Consider the following 24,740-nt stretch of genomic DNA (forward strand, 5'->3'; position numbering starts at 1 on the left):
TATTAATGTTATTTAAAGAAAAAAAAAAACACACACACACACACACACACAGGCAGAGGGCACTTTTTAAGAGAGGCAAAAAAGGGCAGGGGCTCAAGCACCCATAGGGCCCTATGTGTGCACGTGCCTGCCTCAACGCCTTGACTGCGCCTAGAAATTCTGTCCATAAAAGTTATGAACAGAATCGGTGACAAAGGGCAGCCTTGGCGGAGTCCAACCCTCACCGGAAACGTGTCCGACTTACTTGTCATCCTCAAGCTCAGGTCCTCTACCAGAGGCCTGGGAGTTTGAGGGGTTCTGCGCAGTATCTTGGCTGTTCCTAGGACTGCGCTCTTCTGGACTGAGGCTTCAGATGTTGTTCCTGGGCTCTGTTGGAGCCACTCTCCCAGTTTGGGGGTTACTGCTCTGAGCGCCCCCACTACCACGGTGACCACGCTAGCCTTGACCTTCCACATCCGTTCCAGTCGCTCTTTCAACCCTTGGTACTTCTCAAGTTTCTCGTGTTCCTTCTTCCTGATGTTGGCATCCGCTGGGATTGCCACATCTATCACCACCACCCTTTTCTGCTCTTTGTCCACCACCACTATGTCTGGTTGGTTAGCCAGAAGCTGTTTTGTCAGTCTGGAAGCTGAAATCCCACAGAACCTTGGCCCTATTGTTCTCAGCCACCTTCTGTGGTATGGCCCATTGGGATTTGGGTACTTCTATTCTATACTGGTTGCAGATGTTCCTGTGTACTATATACATCAATCCATCCATCTTCAACCGCTTATCCGGAATTATATATATATATATAAAACCTTGTAGAACCGATCCACAAGACAGGCGAAAAGGGCACACCTAACAATTACAGGCCTACCTCTATCCTTCCCGTTGTGTCTAAAATCTTGGAGAAGGTAGTTGCAGAACAACAGTCTTCCTCTCAGGGAATAAAACACACTGGTCAATCCCAAGTTCTTTTGGATGACATGTTGAGTAAAAAGGACCACAGAGTCAGAATAGTACTTGGCCAAGTTTTACTAAAGCTTTAGGAGACCAGCCCTTACAACGCAACCATAGCATCAGCAAGCTAGGTCTAAATCCAAATAAAAAGATTCAGTTTATGTTGAACAAAAACAGCTCCTCCCGCCCAGAAAGAAATGCAGCTGCTACTTCAGAACAGCTATGTGAGCCGACAAACAGGAGCCATTAAGACAAAACAAATAATTTACTAGCGGACATAAGATAAAAGCAAGGAGGTCACGAGAAGACACACTGCATGGGAAAATACTAGCTGTTTTAAACATGACTATGGATGCCTTCTCACTATAAGAGTTAACTCCTTTTGTCTTACTTTTAGATCTCTTCTTGCTGATGCTATTATTGCGTTGTAAGGGCTGGTCTCCTAAAGCTTTAGTAAAACTTGGCCAAGTACTATTCTGTCTCGTTGGTCCTTTTTACTCAACATATATGTCATCCAAGAGAACTTGGGCTTGACCAGTGTGTTTTATTCCCTGAGAGGAAGACTGGTCGCACGCAACACTCTCCATGCAGGAGAGGGGGGCAGAGCAGAAAAGAGAGACGGCAGATCAACTGGTCTAAAAGGGGGTCTATATCATACTTGCCAACCCTCCCGGATTTTCCGGGAGACTCCCGAAATTCAGCGCCTCTCCCGAAAACCTCCGGGGACAAATTTTCTCCCGAAAATCTCCCCAAATTCAGGCGGAGCTGGAGGCCACGCCCCCTCCAGCTACATGCGGACCTGAGTGAGCCTGTTTTCACGTCCGCTTTCCCACAATATAAACAGCGTGCCTGCCCAATCACGTTATAACTGTAGAATGATGGAGGGCAAGTTCTTGGTTTCTTATGTGGGTTTATTGTTAGGCAGTTTCATTAACGTCCTCCCAGCGTGGCAACTACACACAACAACAGCAGTCACGTTTTCGTCTACCGTAAAGCAGTTCGTCTGCCGTAAACAGCAATGTTGTGACACTCTTAAACAGGACGGTACTGCCATCTACTGTACATGCGTATGTGACAATAACATCTAGGGCTTTTAGAGAGTGCAGTGCACAACTGCGCACACAACAAGGAGACAAAGCAGAAGAACGAGGAAGATACAGCCGTGGCGACGTCGACAACGAGTAAAATGAAGAAATACGATTGTAAGTTCCAAGCCGCAGCTGCGATTGGACCTGGATAGCCTCCGGGAAGAAGTAGTGGACTACCAAGTGCTTGGCCGTGAAGATCTTCCTCAGGAAGCAAAGATTGACCGGTTTTGGGCCATGCTCGGGAGAGATGGAAGATTCCAGACTCTAGTGCATTTGATGAAAGCACTTTTGTGCGTGCCACACAGCAATGCATCATCAGAGAGGGTGTTCAGCATGGTTAGAAAAATAGTGACAGAGAATAGAACAAGGATGGACAATTCAACCCTTAACTCAATGAGTAGATGAGTGTTATGTGTGTGTATATGTGTAAATAAATGAACACTGAAATTCAAGTATTTCTTTTATATATATATATATATATATATTATTATCATATATATAATAAAATAAATATATAGCTAGAATTCACTGAAAGTCAAGTATTTTGTATTTATATATATATATATATATATATATATGTATATATCCATCCATCCATCTTCTTCCGCTTATCCGAGGTCGGGTCGTGGGGGCAGCAGCTTAAGCAGGGAAGCCCAGACTTTCCTCTCCCCAGCCACTTCGTCCAGCTCCTCCCGGGGGATCCCGAGGCGTTCCCAGGCCAGCCGGGAGACATAGTCTTCCCAACGTGTCCTGGGTCTGCCCCGTGGCCTCCTACCGGTTGGACGTGCCCTAAACACCTCCCGAGGGAGGCGTTCGGGTGGCATCCTGACCAGATGCCCGAACCACCTCATCTGGCTCCTCTCGATGTGGAGGAGCAGTGGCTTTACTTTGAGCTCCCCCCGGATGGCAGAGCTTCTCACCCTATCTCTAAGGGAGAGCCCCGCCACCCGGCGGAGGAAACTCATTTTGGCCGCCTGTACCCGTGATCTTGTCCTTTCGGTCATAACCCAAAGCTCATGACCATAGGTGAGGATGGGAACGTAGATCGACCGGTAAATTGAGAGCTTTGCCTTCCGGCTCAGCTCCTTCTTCACCACAACGGATCGATACAGTGTCCGCATTACTGAAGATGCCGCACCGATCCGCCTGTCGATCTCACGATCCACTTTTCCCTCACTCGTGAACAAGACTCCTAGGTACTTGAACTCCTCCACTTGGGGCAGGGTCTCCTCCCCAACCCGGAGATGACACTCCACCCTTTTCCGGGCGAGAACCATGGACTCGGACTTGGAGGTGCTGATTCTCATCCCAGTCGCTTCACACTCGGCTGCGAACCGATCCAGTGAGAGCTGAAGATCCTGGCCAGATGAAGCCATCAGGACCACATCATCTGCAAAAAGCAGAGACCTAATCCTGCAGCCACCAAACCGGATCCCCTCAACGCCTTGACTGCGCTTAGAAATTCTGTCCATAAAAGTTATGAACAGAATCGGTGACAAAGGGCAGCCTTGGCGGAGTCCAACCCTCACTGGAAACGTGTCCGACTTACTGCCGGCAATGCGGACCAAGCTCTGACACTGATCGTACAGGGAGCGGACAGCCACAATCAGACAGTCCGATACCCCATACTCTCTGAGCACTCCCCACAGGACCTCCCGAGGGACACGGTCGAATGCCTTCTCCAAGTCCACAAAGCACATGTAGACTGGTTGGGCAAACTCCCATGCACCCTCAAGGACCCTGCCGAGAGTATAGAGCTGGTCCACAGTTCCACGACCAGGACGAAAACCACACTGTTCCTCCTGAATCCGAGGTTCGACTATCCGGCGTAGCCTCCTCTCCAGTACACCTGAATAGACTTTACCGGGAAGGCTGAGGAGTGTGATCCCACGATAGTTGGAACACACCCTCCGGTTCCCCTTCTTAAAGAGAGGAACCACCACCCCGGTCTGCCAATCCAGAGGTACCGCCCACGATGTCCACACGATGCTGCAGAGTCTTGTCAACCAAGACAGCCCCACAGCATCCAGAGCCTTAAGGAACTCCGGGCGGATCTCATCCACCCCCGGGGCCTTGCCACCGAGGAGCTTTTTAACTACCTCAGCAACCTCAGCCCCAGAAATAGAAGAGCCCACCACAGATTCCCCAGGCACTGCTTCCTCATAGGAAGACGTGTCGGTGGGATTGAGGAGGTCTTCGAAGTATTCCCTCCACCGATCCACAACATCCGCAGTCGAGGTCATATATATATGAAATACTTGACTTGGTGAATTCTAGCTGTAAATATACACCTCCCCTCTTAGCCACGCCCCCGACCACGCCCTCCACCCCCCACCTCCCGAAATTGTAGGTCTCAAGGTTGGCAAGTATGGTCTATATAAAGTATACAAATGAGTTTTAAGATGGGACTTAAATGCTTCTACTGAACTGTTGAAAGGGGCGAGGTGGGGGGGTACTATTAATATGTGACTGAATCACTTTTGTGATACAAAGCCATGTCAAGTGATTCAAAGGCAGATTCTTATGAAACTAAAAATGGCAAAGTCAGTTGACATGTCCTTGAAAACAAAGATTTCCACAAGTTTGTATGAGGCATATCACTTCACTCCATCATCCTCTCTCTCCTTCACCCCCACGTCCCTTTCTTCTACTTCTCCTTTTGTCTTTTCCCTCCTCTCGTCCAGACTGGAGGCTGTCGTCTTATTGTCCCTCTCCTTCGGGGGGCAGATGTTTGCTCCTTTTTTGCCCTCACCCTGGAAGTCCATGCGTGTGTTTCGGGGAGGGGATATCTTGTGCCAGTTGGAGGTTTGGCCGCGTTGACGCTTTAGAGTGCGGGGTGGGGGATCAAAAGACAGAACAATAGTCTGCATGGACACCAGGGAGGTGGTTGTGTTTGTTGAAGGGGGCGAGGTGGGGGGTGTCGGGGGTCGTATGACCGACCGTCTCCATGCGTGGGTTCGTTCTTGACTGAAAAACCCGTTTTAGAGTCTTCTTCATGTCCATGCATCTAAATCAATCAGCTGTGATCGAACACAAATCATGTCAAAATGTCCGAAAACTTGATCCAAACTTCAAACAAGACCGGCTCTGTTGACACACCTTATCTGGCTCTGTTGACACACCTTATCTGGAAACGGATTACAGTCTCTGGAAAACATGCCTGTCTGGGAAAAGTCTTTATTTTTCATGAAAGGCCACAACAACACATTATGAGACACTTTAAGGCCAGTTCATGTAACGTAGGTTTGTATTTGGAGCTGCTATGATTACAAAATGGGTCCAAGCAGCTAGCTTAGCTCGTTTTTATGTACAGTACAACTCGACAAATTAAAATAGCTTTTACGATAAGGTTTACTGCACCCCAGCCTCTAAACCTTTTTATTATTATTATTAATGGAACTATAGAGTTCCCTTGCCACTCCGTGGTCTCAGTGCAGAGCAGATTTTAAAGTACCTTTGAGTATCGTTGACATTTGAGTACCCATTGAAGTTTTCCTGTTCAAATGAAGTAGGTTTTAGAGTGTTTTAAGAGCATAGGAAGTGCTCGTGAGTGTGTGTGAAAGCTGTGTGAAATGTGTCGAGGGTTTATAAGGACTTTAAATCAGGGTTGTCAAAGGATTAAAATATTTAATCGCGATTAACCACACTTTGAGTCACGATCGGCTTTGCCGGACTCGGACCCCAACGCTGGGAAAAACATACAAACAAAAAGAGCAGTCAAAGAGGAGTTACAAAAAATGACTAAGGATGCACACAAAAAGAGTGGAGAAACTGCAAACACTACACGGCAATGCTGGAGCAGAGCCACGGGAGCGAGAAGCGTGAGTGGAGCCAAAGCAGAGGAAATGAACATGACTCGAAAGTGAATAATCAGGACTCTACTGGACTGGAGAGCTTAAGTAGTGAGGAGGAAATTGGTAACAGGTGCGCACGAAGGTGGCTCCGCCCCGTGAAACAAAAGCCAGGCCCTGCAACAAAAAGCAGACAGGCGGAGCTGACAGATCAGGACGCTTTGTTCATAGTTAACTCAAAATTAATCGCGATTAATCGCAGATAGATATCATTTTTCATCATTAAGCACGCTAGAACGATAATTTAGGTTTTTATTGCCATAACTAGACAACTAGTTTGCTTTATTGATTTTTTTTGTGGAAAGATTATGCTTTTTTAGACAGCTAAACACAAAAAGGACATAAAAACACTTTTATTGACAAAAAAGGTTACCTGCAGTGCGTTGGTGTCTTGCCAGACTTTGTAGGAATTAAAAATGTGTATTCCTGCTGTCGGAGCCCTTGCATTCAGAGGAAGAGTTACACCATGTTTAAATAGCAGTTTTACTCATGAATAACACAAAATGTGGATTGTTACGATCATGCTTTAATTGTTAAAGTTGTTTGGTCATGTAATTTGTGATATTTCTAACTGAATAAGTGCTTCTGATACATTACATTACATGTTGCACAAGTTAATAATCTTCATATTGCTGCGTGACAATGTTGAACCGTCTCTATTTATTATTAAAATGTAGTATACAGCCTGCCAAACATTCTGTAATTGCTGACTATCAATCAGAACAAGCTATAAAAGAAAATACACTTTATTTCAATCTGGCAGAAAAACAATTATTTAGGTGGAAATATCACAGATTACATTACAAAAAACATTTGACAAAGCATAAGACATTATTAATTTTGTTTTTGATTGATTGATTGAAACTTTTATTAGTAGATTGAAAAAGATGGAATCATTGTGAAGCCGGAAGTGTGTGCTTGGTTTGAGAAGAGGTGTTTTGACATTTTTTGTCGTTGTCCATCCATCCATCCATCTTCTTCCGCTTATCCGAGGTCGGGTCGCGGGGGCAGCAGCTTAAGCAGGGAAGCCCAGACTTCCCTCTCCCCAGCCACTTCGTTCAGCTTTTCCTGTGGGACCCCGAGGCGTTCCCAGGCCAGCCGGGAGACATAGTCTTCCCAACGTGTCCTGGGTCTTCCCCGCGGCCTCCTACCGGTGGGACGTGCCCTAAACACCTCCCTAGGGAGGCGTTCGGGTGGCATCCTGACCAGATGCCCGAACCACCTCATCTGGCTCCTCTCCATGTGGAGGAGCAGCGGCTTTACTTTGAGCTCCTCCCGGATGGCAGAGCTTCTCACCCTATCTCTAAGGGAGAGCCCCGCCACCCGGCGGAGGAAACTCATTTCGGCCGCTTGTACCCGTGATCTTGTCCTTTCGGTCATAACCCAAAGCTCATGACCATAGGTGAGGATGGGAACGTAGATCGACCGGTAAATTGAGAGCTTTGCCTTCCGGCTCAGCTCCTTCTTCACCACAACGGATCGATACAGCGTCCGCATTACTGAAGATGCCGCACCGATCCGCCTGTCGATCTCACGATCCACTCTTCCCTCACTCGTGAACAAGACTCCGAGGTACTTGAACTCCTCCACTTGGGGCAAGATCTCCTCCCCAACCCGGAGATGGCACTCCACCCTTTTCCGGGCGAGAACCATGGACTCGGACTTGGAGGTGCTGATTCTCATCCCAGTCGCTTCACACTCAGCTGCGAACCGATCCAGTGAGAGCTGAAGATCCTGGCCAGATGAAGCCATCAGGACCAAATCATCTGCAAAAAGCAGAGACCTAATCCTGCAGCCACCAAACCGGATCCCCTCAACGCCTTGACTGCGCCTAGAAATTCTGTCCATAAAAGTTATGAACAGAATCGGTGACAAAGGGCAGCCTTGGCGGAGTCCAACCCTCACCGGAAACGTGTCCGACTTACTGCCGGCAATGCGAACCAAGCTCTGACACTGATCATACAGGGAGCGGACCGCCACAATCAGACAGTCCGAAACCCCATACTCTCTGAGCACTCCCCACAGGACTTCCCGAGGGACACGGTCGAATGCCTTCTCCAAGTCCACAAAGCACATGTAGACTGGTTGGGCAAACTCCCATGCACCCTCAAGGACCCTGCCGAGAGTATAGAGCTGGTCCACAGTTCCACGACCAGGACGAAAACCACACTGTTCCTCCTGAATCCGAGGTTCGACTATCCGGCGTAGCCTCCTCTCCAGTACACCTGAATAGACCTTACCGGGAAGGCTGAGGAGTGTGATCCCACGATAGTTAGAACACACCCTCCGGTTCCCCTTTTTAATGGTCATGTAATTTGTGATATTTCTAACTGAATAAGTGCTTCTGATACATTACATTACATGTTGCACAAGTTAATAATCTTCATATTGCTGCGTGACAATGTTGAACCGTCTCTATTTATTATTAAAATGTAGTATACAGCCTGCCAAACATTCTGTAATTGCTGACTATCAATCAGAACAAGCTATAAAAGAAAATACACTTTATTTCAATCTGGCAGAAAAACAATTATTTAGGTGGAAATATCACAGATTACATTACAAAAAACATTTGACAAAGCATAAGACATTATTAATTTTGTTTTTGATTGATTGATTGAAACTTTTATTAGTAGATTGAAAAAGATGGAATCATTGTGAAGCCGGAAGTGTGTGCTTGGTTTGAGAAGAGGTGTTTTGACATTTTTTGTCGTTGTGACAAGAATAAACAACATTATCTTTCCTCTCTGCTGAGCTTTTACCCCATCTTACTAGTTAGTGTAACTATCTACATTTGATGTTTTCAATGCACTCAACCGTAATCCAAACCCGGAAGTAAAGCTCCACCTTTCTGCAAGCGGTAAAGTGCGCTAGCTGCATTCGTTCCTTTGATGTCGTCTTACAACAATCAAAGATAAAATAGTCTCATTTTGTCGAGAGAACGACTTGTCCTGATTTTTGATCTGCGATTTCCATAATGTACCCTTTTCTTTGTGCATTTCTGCTCGCCATTTTCCCGCTTATGGCTGGACAGTAACTGAAAGCCATTGCATTTCCCATTCTACGGAATGGAACAAGGGTCAAAAAGGAGTCAGGACGCATGTGGGTTAATCGCACGTTATAAAAACGAGCGCCGATAAATAAACTTTTAGTTCACACGTTATCATCGCGTTAACTTTGACAGTTCTACTTTAAATCCATACAGTATTCATGGTAATCATAAATAAATAGCTTCCACTGGGTAATGTATGTACCACTGTAAAGTCCCTCGATATATCGTACTTAAATATCACGGCTTCACCACAGTACATCGCAGATTTTTCAAAAACATTTATTTTTTCAACTTTTTAAAGCATTTTCTAAATATTTTTAAGTTTTATACAGTCGCGATCAAAAGTTTACATACACTTGTAAAGAACATAATGTCATGGCTGTCTTGAGATTCCAATAATTTCTACAACTCTTATTTTTTTGTGATAAAGTGATTGGAGCACATACTTGTTGGTCACAAAAAACATTCATGAAGTTTGCTTCTTTTATGGATTTATTATGGGTCCACTGAAAATGTGACAAAATCTGCTGTGTCAAAAGTATACATACAGCAATGTTAATATTTGGTTACATGTCCCTTGGCAAGTTTCACTGCAATAAGGCGCTTTTGGTAGCCATCCACAAGCTTTTGGCAAGCTTCTGGTTGAATTTTTGACCACTCCTCCTGACAAAATTGGTGCAGTTCAGCTAAATTTTTTGATTTTCTGACATGGACTTGTTTCTTTAGCATTGTCCACACGTTTAAGTCAGGACTTTGGGAAGACCATTCTAAAACCTTAATTCTAGCCTGATTTAGCCATTCCTTTACCACTTTTGACATGTCTTTGGGGTCATTGCTCTGTTGGAACACCCAACTGCGCCCAAGACCCAACCTCCGGGCTAATGATTTTAGGTTGTCCTGAAGAATTTGGAGGTAATCCTCCTTTTTCATTGTCCCATTTAAAGCACCAGTTCCATTCGCAGCAAAACAGGCCCAGAGCATAATACTACCACCACCATGCTTGACGGTAGGCTTGGTGTTCTTGGCTCCCTGTGCGTTACCGAATACATTTTAAACTCCTTTTATTTGTTTTTAAATGTCTAAACAACCTCGCGCCAACCTGTCTCTCCGACCTCCTTCAGCCTTACTGCCCCACCCGATCCTTAAGATCAGCCGATCAGCTGCTGTTGACGGTCCCTGACACAAGGCTGAAGCTTAGAGGTGACAGAGCTTTCGCCGTTGCTGCTCCCAAGCTCTGGAACGACCTACCCCTGAGTGTTAGACAAGCCTCCTCTCTTCCTGTTTTTAAATCTCTCTTAAAAACATACTTTTATTCCATGGCTTTTAACACTGAGTGATATCCATCCTGCAATGGCGCCCCATAATACACCTGCTGTGATCCTGTTTTTATGTTTTTATGTTTTTATTAATTCTATTTTAATTATTTATTTTTTTATCGTGTTCTGTTTGTGTTGTGTTGTGTTTGCTCGGTACTCGTTTTATCTTTTAACCTGTTCATTGTACAGCACTGTGGTAAATTTTAAATGTGCTCTATAAATAAAGTTGATTTGATTTGAATTTGATAAAGGCCTCGCCTTTTCTCCTCCAAACATATTGCTGGGTATTGTGGCCAAACAGCTCAATTTTAGTTTCATCTGACATCACATGGACAAAGATAAGACCTTCTGGAGGAAAGTTCTGTGGTCAGATGAAACAAAAAATGAGCTATTTGGCCGCAATACCCAGCAATATGTTTGGAGGAGAAAAGGTGAGGCCTTTAATCCCAGGAACACCAAGTCTACCGTCAAGCATGGTGGTGGAAGTATTATTAAGTGGTAAAGGAATGGCTAAATCAGGCTAGAATTAAGGTTTTAGAATGGCCTTCCCAAAGTCTTGACTTAAACGTGTGGACAATGCTGAAGAAACAAGTCCATGTCAGAAAACCAACAAATTTAGCTGAGCTGCACCAATTTTGTCAAGAGGAGTGGTCAAAAATTCAACCAGAAGCTTGTGGATGGCTACCAAAAGCGCCTTATTGCAGTGAAACTTGCCAACAGACATGTAGTAATAATAATAATAATAATGGATTAGATTTTATATCGCGCTTTTCTATTATTAGATATTCAAAGCGCTCACAGAGAAGTGGGAACCCATCATTCATTCACACCTGGTGGTGGTAAGCTACATTTGTAGCCACAGCTTCCCTGGGGTAAACTGACGGAAGCGCCCCATGTAACCAAATATTAACATTTCTGTATATACAGGTAAAAGCCAGTAAATTAGAATATTTTGAAAAACTTGATTTATTTCAGTAATTGCATTCAAAAGGTGTAACTTGTACATTATATTTATTCATTGCACACAGACTGATGCATTCAAATGTTTATTTCATTTAATTTTGATGATTTGAAGTGGCAACAAATGAAAATCCAAAATTCCGTGTGTCACAAAATTAGAATATTACTTAAGGCTAATACAAAAAAGGGATTTTTAGAAATGTTGGCCAACTGAAAAGTATGAAAATGAAAAATATGAGCATGTACAATACTCAATACTTGGTTGGAGCTCCTTTTGCCTCAATTACTGCGTTAATGCGGCGTGGCATGGAGTCGATGAGTTTCTGGCACTGCTCAGGTGTTATGAGAGCCCAGGTTGCTCTGATAGTGGCCTTCAACTCTTCTGCGTTTTTGGGTCTGGCATTCTGCATCTTCCTTTTCACAATACCCCACAGATTTTCTATGGGGCTAAGGTCAGGGGAGTTGGCGGGCCAATTTAGAACAGAAATACCATGGTCCGTAAACCAGGCACGGGTAGATTTTGCGCTGTGTGCAGGCGCCAAGTCCTGTTGGAACTTGAAATCTCCATCTCCATAGAGCAGGTCAGCAGCAGGAAGCATGAAGTGCTCTAAAACTTGCTGGTAGACGGCTGCGTTGACCCTGGATCTCAGGAAACAGAGTGGACCGACACCAGCAGATGACATGGCACCCCAAACCATCACCCAACCATGCAAATTTTGCATTTCCTTTGGAAATCGAGGTCCCAGAGTCTGGAGGAAGACAGGAGAGGCACAGGATCCACGTTGCCTGAAGTCTAGTGTAAAGTTTCCACCATCAGTGATGGTTTGGGGTGCCATGTCATCTGCTGGTGTCGGTCCACTCTGTTTCCTGAGATCCAGGGTCAACGCAGCAGTCTACCAGCAAGTTTTAGAGCACTTCATGCTTCCTGCTGCTGACCTGCTCTATGGAGACGGAGATTTCAAGTTCCAACAGGACTTGGCGCCTGCACACAGCGCAAAATCTACCCGTGCCTGGTTTATGGACCGTGGTATTTCTGTTCTAAATTGGCCCGCCAACTCCCCTGACCTTAGCCCCATAGAAAATCTGTGGGGTATTGTGAAAAGGAAGATGCAGAATGCCAGACCCAAAAACGCAGAAGAGTTGAAGGCCACTATCAGAGCAACCTGGGCTCTCATAACACCTGAGCAGTGCCAGAAACTCATCGACTCCATGCCACGCCGCATTAACGCAGTAATTGAGGCAAAAGGAGCTCCAACCAAGTATTGAGTATTGTACATGCTCATATTTTTCATTTTCATACTTTTCAGTTGGCCAACATTTCTAAAAATCCCTTTTTTGTATTAGCCTTAAGTAATATTCTAATTTTGTGACACACGGAATTTTGGATTTTCATTTGTTGCCACTTCAAATCATCAAAATTAAATGAAATAAACATTTGAATGCATCAGTCTGTGTGCAATGAATAAATATAATGTACAAGTTACACCTTTTGAATGCAATTACTGAAATAAATCAAGTTTTTCAAAATATTCTAATTTACTGGCTTTTACCTGTATACTTTTGACCCAGCAGATTTGGTCACATTTTCAGTAGACCCATAATAAATTCATAAAAGAAGCAAACTTCATGAATGTTTTTTGTGACCAACAAGTATGTGCTCCAATCACTCTATCACAAAAAATAAGAGTTGTAGAAATGATTGGAAACTCAAAACATCCATGACATTATGTTCTTTACAAGTGTATGTAAACTTTTGATCGCGACTGTATATACATTTCCTGTTTTACAGTGCAGTATTTGTCTAATTTACTTGCTGTCATTGCGCGCGACCAGTCTTCCTCTCAGGGAAAAAAATGCAGATTTTACAAAAGGCTCTCCTTACCTGGGTTTCTGTTTTGGCCAGGTGAGTCTGTCCAGAATAGTGCAATAGACGTCCAATCCTCAACGTGTCATCCCAGACGAGCCCCCATTTGTTGCGTGCGACCAGTCTTCCTCTCAGGGAATAAAACACACTGGTCACTCCCAAGTTCTTTTGGATGACATGTTGAGTAAAAAGGACCACCGAGACAGAATAATACTTGGCCAAGTTTTACTAGGAGACCAGCCCTTACAACGCATCAATAGCATCAACAAGCGAGGTCTAAATTCAAACAAAAAGAGTTAGCTTACGTAGAGTGAAAACAGCCCCTCCCGCCCAGAGAGAAATGCAGCTGCTACTTCAAAACAGATAAGGAACTGGCCAAAACAGCTCCGTGGGCCGACAAACAGGAGCCCTTAAGACAAAATAAATAATTTACTACCTGACATAAGATAAAAGCAAGGAGGTCACGAGAAGACACACTACATGGGAAAATACTAGTTACTTCAAACATGACTATGAATTAAGAAAGAACACTAAATATATCTAATTTTCACAGTGGCGATCGATAAAGACTTTCACCAAGGGGGACTTCCATTTAAGGGTTAAGTGCTAACAATCTTGAGGCTATATTCACGACATATTACAACAAATGAATGCTTATGAAGACGACGGGGAAGACATTTTTGCCAAAAATCCAGACTTGGAGTAAATATCTTGACAAATAGCAGACTTATTATCTTTACCAAGGAGAGCATTAAGCCCCTCACACTTCCTCATGCATCAAAAAACATCAGTGGGTAAAGGATATCACCACATGGGCTCAGGAACACTTCAGAAAACCACTGTCAGTAACTACAGTTGGTGGCTACATCTGTAAGTGCAAGTTAAAACTCTACTATGCAAAGCCAACGCCATTTATCAACAGCACATCCAGAAACGTGAACTGGGAAATGGGTAACTTACACATCTGTGAAGGCACCATTAATGCTAAAAGGTACATACATGTTTTGGAGCAACATATGTTACCATCCAAGCAAGGTCTTTTTTCATGGACACCCCTGCTTATTTCAGTAGGACTATGCCAAGCCACGTGTTACAACAGCTTGGCTTCATAGTCAAAGAGTGCGGGTACTAGACTGGCCTGCCTGTAGTCCAAACCTGTCTCCCATTGAAAATGTGTGGCGCATTATGAAGCCTAAAATACCACAACGGAGACCCCCGGACTGTTGAACAACTTAAGCTGTACATCAAGCAAGAATGGGAAAGAATTCCACCTGAAACGCTTCAAAAGTTGGTCTCCTCAGTTCACAAACGTTTACTGAATATTGTTAAAAGGAAAGGCCATGTAACACAGTGGTAAAAATGCCCCTGTGACAACATTTTTTGCAATGTGTTGCTGCCATTAAATTCTAAGTTAATGATTATTTGCAAAAAAATTAAGTTTCTCAGTTCGAACAATAAATATCTTGTCTTTGCAGTCTATTCAATTGAATATAAGTTGAAAAGGATTTGCAAATCATTGTATTCGGTTTTTATTTACGAATTACACAACATACCAACTTCACTGGTTTTGGGTATTGTAAGCTTGAGTTATAAGACATTGGAGCTTTAAAATATATCTGCATGTAGCCTGCAACAGTGAAATGGGTGAGTTGCGGGGGAGTCCGTGTAGCTTTGGGTGAGAAAATGAAGCGTCAAGAGGAGGTTTTACTCGGGGGGGGGGGGGGTTGAGTCTTTTGTTCCGTCCTTTCAGAGACAGGGAGGGAAGCCGTAGCTATCTTTGGGAACTTCATTAAAATTCATTTACATGCAAAGGAGATCATTCATATTTCAGGTGGGCCAGGTCAATTGCACAGGTTCGAGGTCATGGCGCACGTTGTCGCCTCGTCCCGCAATGCAAACAGACTTTTGCAGGACAACGGGGGGAAGGGGGGGTGGTTCATCCAGGGAGACAGTATGTTATTTTGTTGATGACACTATGTTACGGTGCAATGTATTGTAGCGTCCCGGAAGAGTTAGTGCTGCAAGGGGTTCTGGGTATTTGTTCTATTGTGTTTATGTTGTGTTACGGTGCGGATGTTCTCTCGAAATGTGTTTGTCATTCTTGTTTGGTGTGGGTTCACAGAGTGGCGCATATTTGTAACAGTGTTAAAGTTGTTTATACGGCCACCCTCAGTGTGACATGTATGGCTGTTGACCAAGTATGCATGGCATTCACTTGTGGTGTGTGTGTGTGTGCTTGAAATTAGCGTGATCAGTAAACCAGTTTAAAGATCATACAACGTGTCAGCATTTCTTGACATCTTTGAGTAAAGACCATTGTTCACCCGTCCAATGTTACAGTATTTGTATATGCCCACTTGCTGTTTCCTGTTCAACTTTTGCGTTGCTACTGCAAAATGTCGCGCAACATGAGGCGAGAAAATAAACACCCGGATACAAAGCAGACAACGTGACAGCTTGCATGGAAAGTTTGGCACTTTTTCATCTCACATGGCGCAATCTTGCTTGGCTTTTTTTGTTTGCTTGAATTGTGATAGAATCAAACGTATAGCACGCATGGCAAAACACATGTTTAAACTTGATGCCATCTCCTGCAAAAATAAATACAATTTTGACCAGATTGTCTTCACCCCCACCAACATGGGAGGGTTCTTTTATTATTATTTTTGCCTTTTTTAATTTGTGTTAAACATGTTTTATACTATTTGACTTGAATCTGAATGCTTTGGACTGATATTAATACATGGGGGAAAAAAAACCCTGAAAAATAATGTATTAATAAATAAATAATAACTAAAATAATAAACCAATAAATTTTTTTTATAATTAAATACAAAATAAAAGATAAGATGAATAATATGTATGTTTAGTGCAAAATAATTCAACTAATTTAATAGAATAAAATAAATAACTGTCATTCAAATGTATCTACTTAGGGTTACCACGGCAAGACAACCACATGATGATTTAGCTTAATGTTTAAACCGAATGCCCTGACCGGTAATAAAACCATTGCCCTCTGCCACAAACCACAGAAGTGGTATACCATGTAACAGAAATCTTATTTTTTGCCATTTTTTAATTTGTGTTAAAAAATGTTTATACTATTTGCTTTGGGCTAATATGAATACACATGGGGAAAAACACTGATGAATACATCAAATAAATAATAATTAAAAAATAATAACAAATAAATAAAACTATAAATGATAGATAAATAAATAAGATGAATAATATAGTTTTTTTTTGTGCAAAGTAACTTAATTAGTTTAACAGAATAAAATAAATAACTGTGCTTCAAATGTATCCACTTAGTGTTGCCACAACAAGACAACCACATGATGATTTAGCTTAATGTTGATAAATAATGTATTAATAAATAAATAAATATATAATAACTAAAAAATAATAAATACATGAAAGAAATTGTAATTAAATATAAAATAAAAATAATAAGATAAGTAATATTATGTTTAGTGCAAAATAATTTAATTAATTTAATATACTGTAATAAAATAAATAACTCATTCAAATGTATCCACTGAGGGTTGCCACAACAAGACAATCACATTATGATTTAGCTCAATGTTTAAACCGAATACCTTGACTGGTAATCAAACCATCACCTTCACCGGGGATTAACAGAAAACTTACTACTATTCCTATCGTTCAGAGGTGACGAAGCAGAAAAAAGCTAGGAACAAGTTTGCTGTAAAATTTTAATAAAAATACATGACAAACTGAGACTTTTTAAGCCCAATACTTAAGCCTACTAGCCTATTTGTTTTAACACGTCAACATAAATGATAACTGTAAAGAAAACATATCTCACAGGAATAATTTGAAATGCAATAAGTTACTCCATACACTGTAAAGTGTTAGTATTGTTTGCCTTCAAGAATAGCTATTTCGTCATTCCGAAAGATGTATGTGAAAAGGTGTATTTTATGTCGGGGCGGGGAGAGTCTGTGCCAGCAACCTGAGGGTTCTTGGTTCGATCCCCAACTTTTACCAACCGTTGTGTCCGTGAGCAAGACACTTCACCCTTGCTCCTGATGGGTCGTGGTTAGGGCCTTGCATGGCAACTCCCGCCATCACTGTGTGAACGTGTGTGTGAATGTGTGTGTGAATGTGTGTGTGAATGGGTGAATGTGGAAATAGTGTCAAAGCGTTTTGAGTACCTTGAAGGTAGAAAAGCGCTATACAAGTACAACCCATTTACCATTTACCATGTATGTCCTTGAATAGAATGAAATGAAATACTAAAAACAGTCACTTTTGCCTCTTTGCGCTGTAATTTGACCCCCTTAACATGCTTCAAAACTCACCGAACTGAACGCACACATCAGGACTGGCAAAAACTGTGATCTAATAAAAAAACCTAACCCCAAATTCAAAAATTGCGCTCTACAGCAATTTTTTTATTAAACGGAGAAAAAACTGCTCCTCGGAAGAAAAAAATGACAAAACTGCCTGTAACTCCCACTGGGAAGGTCGGAGAGACATGAAACAAAAACCTCTCCGTAGGTCTCACTTAGACCTACATTTCATAAATTGACAACCCCCAGCAAAAATATACAGGAAGTTTGCTATTCCCCCTTCAACACAACATTTTTGTAAAAACCGGTCACCTTTCTTCAAAAATTATCTCCTCTGAGCCCGTTTGTTGTTTCGGCTTCAAACTAACACAGGAGAGAGATTGAAAGTTGGCGAAAGAGTTGTGATACCTGCTCCGGTTTTGATTTTATGACCCTTCAAAGACCCGCTGCACTGATGCTCCTGCGGTGCTGTTTTTTTTAAGATGGCTGCTCAAAAGCAGGAAGCACCAACGTGCCCACACAATGCAGACAAGGTAGGTACACTAGACAAAAGTCTTGGGACACTTCAGACTACAAGTAGACAAAAGTATTGGGACACTTAGGACTAGCACCTGTCAAATACGCGGGTTCCTCCCACTTCCAAAGACATGCACCTGGGGATAAGTTGATTGGCAACACTAAAATTGGCCCTAGTGTGTGAATGTGAGTGTGAATGTTGTCCGTCTATCTGTGTTGGCCCTGCGATGAGGTGGCGACTTGTCCAGGGTGTACCCCGCCTTCCGCCCGATTGTAGCTGAGATAGGCTCCAGCATCCCCCGCGACCCCAAAGGGAATAAGCGGTAGAAAATGGATGGATGGAAATATCGATATATTTAAAAGCAAAGTACCCTAGTGTGTGAATGTGAGTGTGAATGTTGTCCGTCTATCTGTGTTGGCCCTGCGATGAAGTGGCGACTTGTCCAGGGTGTACGCCGCCTTCCGCCCGATTGCAGCTGAGATAGGCTCCAGCACCCCCCGCGACCCCAAAGGGAATAAGCGGTAGAAAATGGATGGATGGAAATATCGATATATTTAAAAGCAAAGTACCCTAGTGTGTGAATGTGAGTGTGAATGTTGTCCGTCTATCTGTGTTGGCCCTGCGATGAGGTGGCGACTTGTCCAGGGTGTACCCCGCCTTCCGCCCGAATGTAGCTGAGATAGGCTCCAGCACCCCCCGCGACCCCAAAGGGAATAAGCGGTAGAAAATGGATGGATGGAAATATCGATATATTTAAAAGCAAAGTATACATTAAAGATAACAAAGGATGGAGGTGGAAATTTAAACATTGCGTTACATCCGGGAATGTTCCAGCAGTTCTCTTCTGTGATTGGTCGCCGAGACGGAGCGGTGCATCTGATTGGATGAAGCGGATTCGGAGGTTGTATTTTGAACATAAAAAAAGACCGAGTCGTCCTTCTCCCGCAGAAAGCGAAGCCTGTCGGGGACACATGAGTGTGGTAGCTGCCTGACACTCAACACTATGCGGCTCTAGCAGTTCCAAAGGGCTTCATTTCACATTTTATCCACCTCGGCTAATCCCTGATGGTGTTGGGCTGTCAGTCTAGGCATGTCGGCGTAACTTCCGCAACTAGCTCGATGGTTAGCTCGCTTAGCTGATTGGCGTCCCCCTCCTGCAGACATTCCATTCCAAACAAAAGCCCCTCCAATTCCAAGCATCTTCACGGTCGACCGAATTGAAAACAGCAGCGAAATGGACAACATTTTGGGCAGTATCAGTCCGGTCGGCGCCGTTTCCAGAAGCAGGCCTGACGACATCCCCGGCCTTTCCTGCAGGTCTTTGTCGGACGCGAACATCCATTCGGCTCACCGCAAGAAGCTCTTCTCCTCAGGACCGACGGCGGTCCTCTCGCCTATCACCAACTTGGCCATGGACATGGACAAACTAGTAGGACTGGGAAGGTATGTTATGCTTGACAAGTTTTGCTGTAGGAACATTCACACACTTCGAACGACACTTAACACCGCTGTTGTTTCCTGCCATCAGCGAATTCGACACACCGAAGAGGAAGAAGCATGCTCGCCTAGAAAAGGTCCCCTCTTTTGCCTCAGACGTCTCCTCTGACGCTGGTGAGTCCCAGAGAAGCTTTTGTCTGCCTAACTGAAGCACTCGAGTAATAAATGCATCACTCAGCCCCCCCTGGACAATTGTGGCGTTAGTTTTGTTCTGAATGACCACTGATGCGTTAAACGCATTTTGTCTTCCAGGCCTCGGCATGGATACCCCCAGCCCTACGGATGCCCTGGAAATGGATGAAAGGTCTGTTTGACTGTCCGACTGGCATCTGTTCTAATCCATCAGCTTACTCCAGCTCCTTACCAACAACCCCACCAAACACCCTTTCTAATGTTAGGAATTAGAACTTCCACCATTTCCTTTTAAAAAAATCCACCCTCAGAATATTTTAGAATGTTTCTTAAAGTGGTTGTTCCAGTGGTGACAATTTAGTCCAGTTTCAATAGTAAAGCACAGCTAAAAACTGTTACAAAAATAACATTTAGATTTTATTTCGACCACTTCCTAATCCTGGGTGCCCTTAGGTGTCCTATGCAGACATCTGCTGCCAACTGATCTGCGAGTTCCTTTACAACATTTGCTCCCAAAGACCCTCACAGCTGTTGAGTTGCTAGGAGTCGGTAGGCAGGGGGGGTCATTCATTCGCCTGCCCTGGGTTTTAATGGTTAGCACACCCCCTCCATCTCTTGGCACATTCTGCCTATGCTGTGTTATATGAAAAGGAGGAGGAGCGCTCAAGGCTTTTTTTTTCGTTACTCCATGCATTGAAATGAGGGCACCCCAAGAGAACAAGTGCCCCCCTTTTTCTTTGCGGCCAGCATTGAATGGGACAGGGAGCAGGCATATGGAGGATTAGCCCATGTGTGCAGCTGCCCTTCCTCCATCATTGTTTAGCATACAGGTGGACCTACACACGTCCTCCTGACCAGCCACTCAGATCCCCACCTTCCTCAATAGATTTGTTTCAAGTTTTTTCCACTGCCTTGAGCAAATCCGGCTCAGATTTGACACCATCCGGCCCCCCGAGTTCAGTTCAAAACTTGGGACAAACATTTTTTCAGCCAATCCCTAAAAACACTAGTGTTCCTGTTCTGTAGAAGAACTTGGACCACTGTAGACACATTGGCAAATCATTGCGTTAACATTTTAATCTTGCTCACAAGCTGTAAACAGTGGTCTAATAGTATCGGCCGATAAATGCTTTAAAATGTAATATCGGAAATTATCTGTATCAGTTATTTTATTATCGGTATCGTTTTTTGTATTTATTTTTTATTAAATCAACATAAAAAACACAAGATACACTTACAATTAGTGCACCAACCCAAAAAACCTTCCTTCCCCATTTACTCATTCACACAAAAGAGTTGTTTCTTTCTGTTATTAATATTCTGGTTCCTACATTATATATCAATACAGTCTGCAAGGGATACAGTCCGTAAGCATACATGATTGTGCGTGCTGCTGCTCCACTACTAGTACTAACCTTTAACAGTTAATTTTACTCATATCTTCACCACACCTGGTTGTCCAAATTAGGCATAATAATGTGTTAATTCCACGACTGTATTTATCAGTATTGGTTGATATAGGTATCGGTAATTAAAGAGTTGGACAATATCGGAATATCGGATATCGGCAAAAAGCCATTATCGGATATCCCTATTGATATTGTTGATATTGTTTCTCTTTATCATCATTTGGGCTATTCAACTGGTGGCCTGCGAGTTCAGTTCAAAATAACTTGAGAGACTCATATTTTTTCCTGTTACTGACAAAATAAATAGACCAAAATCAAATATACAGCACGCTGTGTCTGCGGAATGAACAAAACAAGACTAATAGTGAAGGGAAACGTCCCTCCTTAGATTTTTGGAAACGTGACCCCCAAAACGATTCAGTTGAATATCCCGGTTTGTCTTATTCGGTTGGTTTGTCCCAATTTTAATCTCTTTTTCTTTCCGACTTTACAGTTTTGAGAAGGCCATTCAACAGTCCAGCAGAGTCAGAGAGTAAATGTTTTTTCTTGCTTACCTCAAATTATGAACCCGTGAAGCGCCCTTACCTTGGGACCGTTTTCACCTGCCTTATTGATCCCGTGCTGATGCATTGCTCTGCTTCCCTTCTTTTACAGCAAGATGCCAATTCGACGAAACAACTCGTTACCAGTAAGTAAAGCATGTTTTCTCTTTATGGGCACAAGTGGTAGACATCAGAAATCAGTTGAAGATGGTGTATGTCACTGGCTCAAAATGTAACAACACCATCACTATATGTTTTTTCAAACACTGCTTTTGTAGTATAACATGATATTGTTAGTGATCTGTGTGTGTGTTAAGTGAAACATAGCTTTCATGTACTGTTGCAGCACGTTCTATACTGACTCATACATTAAGTTCCGAGGACGTTAGATTTCTGTAGACCGGTGTGGTTTGTGTTTCCACACAGTTCAGGGTAGGTTATACAAATCCTTGACTTGACTCGTGGAAAATAAATATATTTGAGTTGTGACATGTTTGCCTTTTTTGGGGATATGTGTTTTGTTTTAAAAAATAGAAATACTTGACTACTAAAATGGGCTTTTTATATATTTGAAGGTGAATGTGCCTATGCGTGTTCTCATTCATCAGATTGTTCTTCTCATGGCATCCAACTAATCAGTTGTCTTACATTTGGCCTCGCATCCGAATAGTTTTCATCAGTTCATGCTCATAGACTTAGCTTGGACAGATCTCGTCTTAGCGCTCGGGCCAAGGTCCAACTATTTATCCTCTAAAATGAGGAGTGTACGCACAGGAAGGGATTCTTTTGTTCTTTTGTGGTGTAAAAAAAACATGTCCATCAATAAATGTAACCATACAATCGACTCGTTCATACACCGTATAGAATCTTATGAAATCGTTCATACACTAAATTGAAAAGCATCGACTTCTTGTTTTATAAATTAATAGTTTTTGAATCGCATTGTAACCCATGTATCGAGATGCGAATCGAATCGTCCATCACAAAGAGATTTACATCCCTAGTATGTAATAGATTTTCTCATCCTTAAAAGGGTTGCCTTTACCTTTGTGCAATTCTTGACCATGAAGAGTCAACCTTTGACAGCATGTCTTTTTTTGGAATTCATTCACACTATTTAATTTTTATACTTTTACCCACCCATGTACCACATTTTGGGAACTGATGAAGTAGGCAATATTTTCCCAACTTAAATCAACTGCTCTCTTCAATATCGATTTGTCATAAAGTGAGGAATAATAGTGTTTTCCTTTCTTTAAATTAATTTGTGGCTTTGCTAGCATTTCTACAGGCCAAATATTGACTACAATATTTGTAATTGGCAGACCACAAGGGTAGGGATGTCCCGATGATCGGCTGCCGATATTTGCCAAAAATTGCGTATCGGCAAGGCATGGGAAAATGCCGATCCAGATCCAGTTTAAAAAAAACTCTGGTCCGTGTTTTCCAACGCACCTATTTAAATAATACATTCCACTTTTCTGCTGCTCCGTAATTTCCGTTCCGCATTTTCCAGCACACCTTCAACACATCCACAATTCTCACGCAGTTGCTTTTAGCTGCTGGAATTACACGACAGGCTCTTCTCACTCTTTCCTGTGTCTCCCTCTCACAGACAGCGAGCGCACCTTCTTACACACGTCACATACTGTCACGTCATACGTCACATACGTAAACGTCCTCTCCCAGCAGAGAGCGAGGTAGCCGCTAAGGTGCGCGCCTGCTCAAGCGTCCTCTGCGCACGGCAAATCTATGCCACGCACAAAATCTAATAAAAAAATAAGCGCTTAACAATTTTCGACACACGGACACGACAGAGACAACAGTTTTCGTCATCACTGTTCAAATATTGTGACGTCTGTCGAGACGTTTATCTCCATTCGGTGCCACACGTCCAGACTCCACACCATCAAAATGGCAAAAAGTTCCACAACACCGTATGAAAAAATTTGTGATTTTTTTAGTTGTGATTTCCTTCTCTGCATGAAAGTTTAAAAGTAGCATATATTAATGCAGTATGAAGAAGAATGTTTTAATGTAGACATGCAAGCCTTGAAAGAACATTTTGAAAATCAAGATTGCATTTCCTGCAAATGGGTGCATTTCTACTCTATATTTTAACTTTAGATTTATTCTCATATCAAACTCTTTTGGCTGTCTTTTTGACACTTACATCAGGCGCCCCCCTCCACACCCTGGATTATAAATAATGTAAATAATTCAATGTGATTATAATAATAATAACTGGGATTTATATAGCGCTTTTTTAAGTACCCAAAGTCGCTTTACATGTATCTTGTGTGATGACTGTATTATGATGATAGTATATATCTGATAGTATATATCTGTATCATGAATCAATTTAAGTGGACCCCGACTTAAACAAGTTGAAAAACTTATTGGGGTGTTACCATTTAGTGGTCAATTGTACGGAATATGTACTTCACTGTGCAACCTACTAATAAAAGTCTCAATCAAAACACATAGAATCATCATACTGCTGTGATTATATGCATCAAGTGTTCATTCAAGGCTAAGGCAAAATATCGAGATATATATCGTGTATCGCAATATGGCCTTAAAATATCGCAATATTAAAAAAAGGCCATATCGCCCAGCCCTAGTTCAATGATGCCATTTCTGTTTGTCATGTATAATTTTGTCTATTTTGTGTTTATCCTTGAATAAACAGGTCAGTTTCTTGTTACCAACCATTGTGTATTATTCAAACTCCCCTAATTCAGCTGGCTAGTTGTTATCAAGAGTACTAAAACCCTTTTCAACATGATTCTGACAACTAAGTAGGCTAAATAACTTTAAACTTTAATACATGCTCAGATAGGCCAGTATCGGTCAGTATCGGTATCGGTCAGTATCGGTATCGGATCGGAAATGAAAAAACAATATCGGTATCTGATCGGAAGTGCAAAAACCTGGATCGGGACATCCCTACACAAGGGACAATCCAGCATTTGATAAAGGTAGCTCGTGCAGGGATATGTGAACTTTTTCCATCAATGGGCGTATACAAAAACATGACACGATGTGGCAGGTAGGGCGCTTTGATATTCTTTGCTGCAATGGCTGCAATCCAAAGTAGGCAGATAGTCGTGGTCAAAAGTTTACATACAAAGTAGGCAGATAGTCGTGGTCAAAAGTTTACATACACTTGTGAAGGACATAATGTCATGGCTGTCTTGAGTTTCCTATAATTTCTACAACTCTTATTTTTTTGTGAGAGTTTTTGGAGC

At 42.6% G+C, this 24,740-nt stretch overlaps 2 protein-coding genes across 2 annotated transcripts in view; one reads left to right on the forward strand and one right to left on the reverse strand.

Moving 5' to 3' along the window:
- Window positions 1–24,740, reverse strand: part of haus2 (HAUS augmin like complex subunit 2) — an 87,920-nt gene that overhangs the window by 23,720 nt on the left and 39,460 nt on the right. The window lies entirely within an intron of this gene.
- Window positions 18,838–24,740, forward strand: part of cdc25b (cell division cycle 25B) — a 34,039-nt gene continuing 28,136 nt past the window's right edge. The window contains exons 1-5 of the mRNA XM_061925147.1: window positions 18,838–19,352; window positions 19,438–19,520; window positions 19,659–19,710; window positions 21,441–21,479; window positions 21,602–21,635. Coding sequence (XP_061781131.1) covers window positions 19,144–19,352; window positions 19,438–19,520; window positions 19,659–19,710; window positions 21,441–21,479; window positions 21,602–21,635 — 417 coding nt within the window. The 5' untranslated portion in view covers window positions 18,838–19,143. The remainder of the gene's footprint in view (window positions 19,353–19,437; window positions 19,521–19,658; window positions 19,711–21,440; window positions 21,480–21,601; window positions 21,636–24,740) is intronic.

Source organism: Nerophis lumbriciformis, linkage group LG29, assembly GCF_033978685.3.
Source record: "Nerophis lumbriciformis linkage group LG29, RoL_Nlum_v2.1, whole genome shotgun sequence".
Taxonomy (NCBI): Eukaryota; Metazoa; Chordata; class Actinopteri; order Syngnathiformes; family Syngnathidae; genus Nerophis; species Nerophis lumbriciformis.